The sequence below is a fragment of the Nanorana parkeri genome, unplaced genomic scaffold (assembly GCF_000935625.1).
Source record: "Nanorana parkeri isolate BGI_ZX_2015 unplaced genomic scaffold, ASM93562v1 scaffold1321, whole genome shotgun sequence".
NCBI lineage: Eukaryota > Metazoa > Chordata > Amphibia > Anura > Dicroglossidae > Nanorana > Nanorana parkeri.
This window is the reverse complement of record NW_017307589.1, coordinates 183,384-189,383: the sequence shown is the minus strand read 5'-3', so window position 1 is coordinate 189,383 and position 6,000 is coordinate 183,384. Positions and strand designations below refer to the sequence as shown.

General features: G+C 41.5%; 1 protein-coding gene across 1 annotated transcript in view; it reads right to left on the bottom strand.

Annotated features, from left to right (window-relative positions):
- The window catches only part of GPAT2 (glycerol-3-phosphate acyltransferase 2, mitochondrial), a 66,564-nt gene that overhangs the window by 37,240 nt on the left and 23,324 nt on the right, over positions 1–6,000 (bottom strand). Inside the window, exons 9-11 of the mRNA XM_018569324.1 lie at positions 5,323–5,532; positions 5,136–5,243; positions 1,316–1,401 (exon numbers count right to left, since the gene is read on the bottom strand). Of these exons, the coding sequence (XP_018424826.1) occupies positions 1,316–1,401; positions 5,136–5,243; positions 5,323–5,532 (404 nt within the window). The remainder of the gene's footprint in view (positions 1–1,315; positions 1,402–5,135; positions 5,244–5,322; positions 5,533–6,000) is intronic.

Below are 6,000 nucleotides of genomic sequence, written 5' to 3'. Positions count from 1 at the left end.
CTGTCTCGAAGTCAGAACTCTAGCCAACAAAAAAAAACAGCCCATTTAAAGATAAAATAAAAAGTCTGCTTCAAAGAAATCTTCTGCCACTGCTAGCAAAGAGACCAGGCCCACCCACCACTGTGACACATCCCACCACTAACAGTCCACAAAAGAGTTAAAATCAGAACTGTACAATTCATACTTTGCTTGTGTATGTAAACAAGAGGGCAGAGACAAGACCAGTCCCCCTGCATAAGGTGAGGGAGCAACCGTGACCAGTCTATTACAGGAACCTCCAAGTCTCACAATGGATTGCTGCACAGATCTGGCAGAAATACACAAAGCTCCCCAATATTCAAGTAAGAATCCACACGCATTTATTCTATGAAAACCCTATCGAGTTATTTTTTGCGGTTGCTCCCAGCTGGGAAGATTCCCTGTCCCGGAGAAGAAACAGGAAATGAAAAGAAATCACTCCAAAGTAAATGGAAATCACATTTTAGACAGTTATCATAGGAAACGGAGTCCCCACTGGAGCATTTTGCTCTGATATTGCTCCCTATTGTTCTGATGACAACTTTTTTGATTAAACATCACTTTCTGTTTTGGTGACAATCGTCACCAGAACAAAGAGAAGGATGAAGCTTACTTCTTGCAAACAGCAGTAAAAACTTCCCCATTTTTCTAAAAATAAAATAAAAATGGCCTTTAAGGCATATACACTTTAAGGGCTCATTCACACTAGATGCAGTGCATTCCGGCATGATTTTGGGCGGAACGCACTGCCTCGCATTGCGGGCGGCTCACTTTTTAGTGGCATAGGAGGGGGCGTGGCAGGCCATTCAAGTGAATGGCGCCGTAGCCACGCCTTTCGGCCGCAATGCGATCCGCCGCACGGGATTGCAAGGCACATTGTGTCTGCGGTTCGGTACGGTGCGATCAAAATAGTGCTTGTAGCATTTTGATCGCACCGCACAGGATCAGACCGCAGGCACAATGTGAATGTATTTTTAAGATTTAACTCCTCCTTTTAGTATCACATTAAATCAAGTACAACTGAACTGCTGAGCAGCAAGATTCAGAGACCTGTTTATGCAATATCTAATACTAAAAAACAGAAATATTCTTGAGCTCAGACAGTCTTTGCAGTGTAACGGAACATTCAGAGGCTTTGCTATAGCACTATGTGACCTTCTACTGCTTTATGAAGCAAACAAATAAGAATTGGTGGCATGTCATCAGCAAGGGTCGGACCTTACATGCACTTTATGTTACTATGCTATGGTAACATTTAATGAAACCCTGACATTACTGGTTTTACTTTTTTCATTACCTCACACCCAGGATATAAGGCAGAAGAGCATCTCGTAAACAAGGGACTGGAGATAAATGCTTCCACTTGTAGTTACTCACGTATTCCTGAAAGAACAAGGCAACACATGTCTTAAAGAACTGTAGACTTCACAACAATTTTGTCACAGTTGGTGAAGCTGGGGGGAATGCTAATAGAAAAAGTAACTTACCTAATATACAAAAACAACCCGAATCATTTGTTATTTGTGCTCTCTCTTCTTTAACCCTTTCCAACCGGTGGAAGGCGGCCATCTAAAAGTTCGTAATGTCACAGGCATTACATAGGCTTTCCGGTCATGTGGTTACGGTGATGGACTGACTGTCATGTGATCAAGAGCCCGCGCCACCAGCTTCCAACCATAAACAGTGACTGGGAGCTTTTGGTAAAGAGTATTTCAGATCTCGGCAACCCAGCACAAATTAGTAAATTTCCCTTTGACCGTAAAAGAGAACTATGGCAAAAAAACATTGGGCCATAGTTCTCTTTTAACAGATCTTCCTGTCACAGGTGAATACTGGGCACAGGGGTGTAAAATTCCTATCGCCCGACGCCCAGGACATGTAGTCCCGGGCGCCAAGCGTGTAGTTTTTTTACCCCTACATTTAGCCCTGCTTCGGGCAAGCAGCAGGGCTAAATGTAGAAGGGAAGCCATTTTGTACAAGTCATCTTAAACGTCTCTGTCACACCGTCACGACTTGCTGCTCTTCTGGGGGACCCCAGATACGGCAAATTAGTTGAGGATGGAGAACGGGGAGCAGAGCGGAGAACATCTATTCTCCGCTCTGCTCCGTGTGAACAGTGAGACAGGAGAGCTGTACCTGCTGCCTTCCCATCTCAGTTGTCACAGGAGATCGTGCTAGAACTCCTGTATTGGAGTTGACAGGTTCCATAAAGAGAACCTGTCACCTCCGAATGCTATCACACAATGGCTTGTTAACTTTATTGCTATCACACAGGAGCTAAGTGGAAAAAAAAAAGTGGAAAAAAATAATAAAAATGTAAAAGATAAAAAAAATATCAAAATAAGTAGAAGTAAAAAAATAACAAATATAAAAATTTTTAAAAAGTGATAAAGTAAAACATAAATTAAAAAAATAAAGTAAAAGATAAGATGAATAAAAAAATGTTAAAGTAAAGAAAATAAATAATAAAAAAAAAAAATTAAAACCAACCCCACTGCGCCCGCCATCTACATGCAAATTACCGCACGTCTAGGGCATTGTGTGTGTACGCTGAGTGCTGTCCCCATTCCACTGTGTGCCATATTGTTGTAGCCAGGCATTGTTGTGCATTTAAGGGGAAATTTACTTTCCCAAGTAATTTGGGAAAATGGAATTACCCGCTCATATCTGGCCCCCCTCTCCACCTCAACTATGTACTCCATACTGCCGTCCAGTGCTGACCTGTGCCATGTATTCTGAATTTCGCTCGCAAATTACCACTGGTAAATACAGTTTTGGTTAAGATTATTTTTTGTATCACAACAAGCACATAGATGGTCACGAGGGAAAAGTAGATTGGGATTTAGTCTAAAGTATTTTTTATTTTTTTTTACATTTCCACGCCCGTGTGGGCCGTTTTGAAAGGCAAAACCTCAAGACACCTCAGTGGCCAATAGGAATGTCAGCATTATCAGAAGTGCCAAAGTTTTGCATGTCAGAATAGCCTGAGATTCAGCTGTGACAGGAATGTCCGGAAGGCTGCTGCAAGTATCTCTGGATCCACCAGATTAGATCAGAATTGTCAACCATCATGCAATTAAACTGACAAAGATATACAGGTGAAACTCGAATAATTAGAATATCGTGCAAAAGTAATTGCAGTAATTGCTGCAAAAGGGGCCCAAACCAAGTACTGAGTACATATGCATGCTTGTACTTTTCAGAGGTCCGATATTGTTCTATGTACAATCCTTGTTTTATTGATTGCATGCAATATTCTCATTTTTTGAGGTTGTGGATTTGGGGTTCTTGGAGTTTTCATGAGCTGTAAGCCATAATCATCACAATTATGACAAATCACGGCTTGAATTATCTTGCTTTGCATGTAATGAGTCTATCTCATATATTAGTTTCACCTTTTAAGTTGCATTAGTGAAATAAATGAGCTTTGCACGATATTCTAATTATTCGAGTTTCACCTGTAAAGTCTGCCAGCCGCCAGACAATATTATACTGCTCAGATGGTGAGGTTACGAATCCTTCCAGCCACTGCACTAATAGGATTTCAAAATGTTGATTTCTGACTAGCTGTTTCAATTATGTAATGTAATAAAAAGTTTATTTTATATATGTGTTTTGGAGGCGTTATTCAACTTGCACTAGAATAAAATGCTCACTTGCAATAAAAGATTCGTGTCTCTTGAAAAAGACAGCAAAAGTAAATATCAGACTGATTTGCAGATCTGTTTTGACTGGTTGTTAAACATCAGCAGCCAATGGCATCCACCTGAATATTCACAAAATTGCTATTGCAGCTGAAAATGCTGCACTTCACCCAAGGCTATGTCAGAGGAGGGCAATATGTTATCACCATGAGACTGGAAGTTAAATCACTGAAAGCACACATATGGTAGAAGACCCAGCACTACTGGCCAACGCAGAAAAAGGACTAGAGGGAGGAATAGGAATCCTTATCTACAACTCTGGGCTTCATGGTTAGCCCTCCAGAGACCACTACAAGAGGCCCATGGAAAGGTGATCCAAGAAATTACCAGAGGCAGGCTATGATAGATGACACAATGGAAGCTCCTGCACATGGTCTGGAGAGGAAGATAACTAGATGGGACTTCCTGCTCAACAGCAGGGTAAGCAAGACCAAACTTTACAAATGCTCAGCTGGAAAAAAGCTCTCCCTTCTCATCATGTGACTTGGAATGCATGAAGGGCCCTAGCCACCGACATGTATCAGAACGGAGAACATCTCACAGAGGCAAGAATATCTCATAGGAAAGAGGATGGACAAGAAGTCACCCTCTTTCCATGCTCATGGTCTCAGCAGTGTTGGAGACGGTGGCTACAGAACTTGGGCAGAAGGATTTGTAAACACTGAAGCAAAAGTAATGCAGGACAATTAAAATATAAGGCAAGACAGAAACTATGAATGGTTTACCTAAGAAAGTCAAAATGTTTTCTTAGTGCCCTGCCTCCCTGAGTAGACAACTAAACCTCAGTATTTGTGTCCTCGCATGCTAAAAGGAAAAGATGCATGCAGGCACCTTGTGGCACCGATTAATAGGTAATGTCACCTTCTCATACTGACTCATTAAAGTTACCTCAATGGATCACCCTCTTTTCGTGCTCATGTTCTCAGCAATGCCGGAGAAGGTAGTTACAGAACTTGGGCAGAAGGATTTGTAAGCACTGAAGCAAAGCAATGCAGGAAAATAAAAATATATGAGGCAAGGTAGGAACTGTGAATGGTTTAACTGAGAAGAAGGTCAAACAGTTTTCATAGTGCCCTGCCTCCATGAGTAGACAACAAGCTAGAAGAAAAAGATACATGCAGGTGCCTTGTGGTGCTGGCTATTGGGTAATGATGTCTGCTTGAACACCTTCTCATACTGATATATTAATGTTGCTTCAATGGATCACCCATAGTTTAGCCATTTTATATTCATGTGTGCTGCTTACAAAAGAAAATCTCAACCCCATTGCTTCAGGAGATGAAAATTATTTTAAATTAGATATGTTTGGTTACTTTTATTTCACAACAGTAAATGTGCAACTCATTCGCCACAATAAAATGTAATAGAGATTTTTGTAGAGGTTTGTACCCTAGAAGAATCAAATAATTGTACCTGTAATGAAAAAGGCTGAGCAAAATCGACACGAGCACAGCCCAGAGTAGTGGTCCAGGGGCATAAGGCAGACAATACAAAGCGGAACACTTTTAAAGCTGAATCCACCTAAAAATATGAAACAGGACAGCAATTAAATAGTGAAAAGATGTTAACTTGTATTAACATATACACTAGAAAAATATACCTGTCCTGCACTGGAAAATTCAAGACGGCTATCATAGGAAATCCCCACTGGAACTATGAGAATGTCTGGCACTTTTCCAGACTCCATAGCTGTCATCATTGTCCAGACCCAATCACAAGCGACTGGGGATAAGGTGTGGCAACTTGGAGAGAACAAGACCTCCAGAAACACCAGCAAAGACTGTCCATCTGCCAGAAATGTCTCCGTATACTGCCAAAATAAAAACAAAATGCAGATGAGTTTGTGTTGGGGAGACATAGGTACAATGTCAGAAGAGAGATGGACTTAGACAAAAGAGACCCACATTGCCATAAGAGGGGCACTCCTCCCTCTGATGCCCAATCAGCTGAGGCCAGGGCATTCCCCGTCTGCAGCTGCATGTAAGCAAATGGGCGGGATGCATCAACGTCATTGACCTTATATGGCCATATTAGGTGAATATTAAGGCCATGTTGCAATAAAAGGTCAATGACATCAGCACAAGCATCTCACTCCTTTGTTTATGGTCAGCTGCTGGGCGGGGAATTCCCCAAACCCCCAGCTGATTAGGATGGAGGCCCATGCAGCTTCCGGGGTTAACATGATCTCAGGTTCCTTTTATTTGTTTTGGTTTATAACAGAGTGTAGTAGTATTAGAACCAATGTCACATTTTAACTGCTTTTTAAAACTCCTTAAAG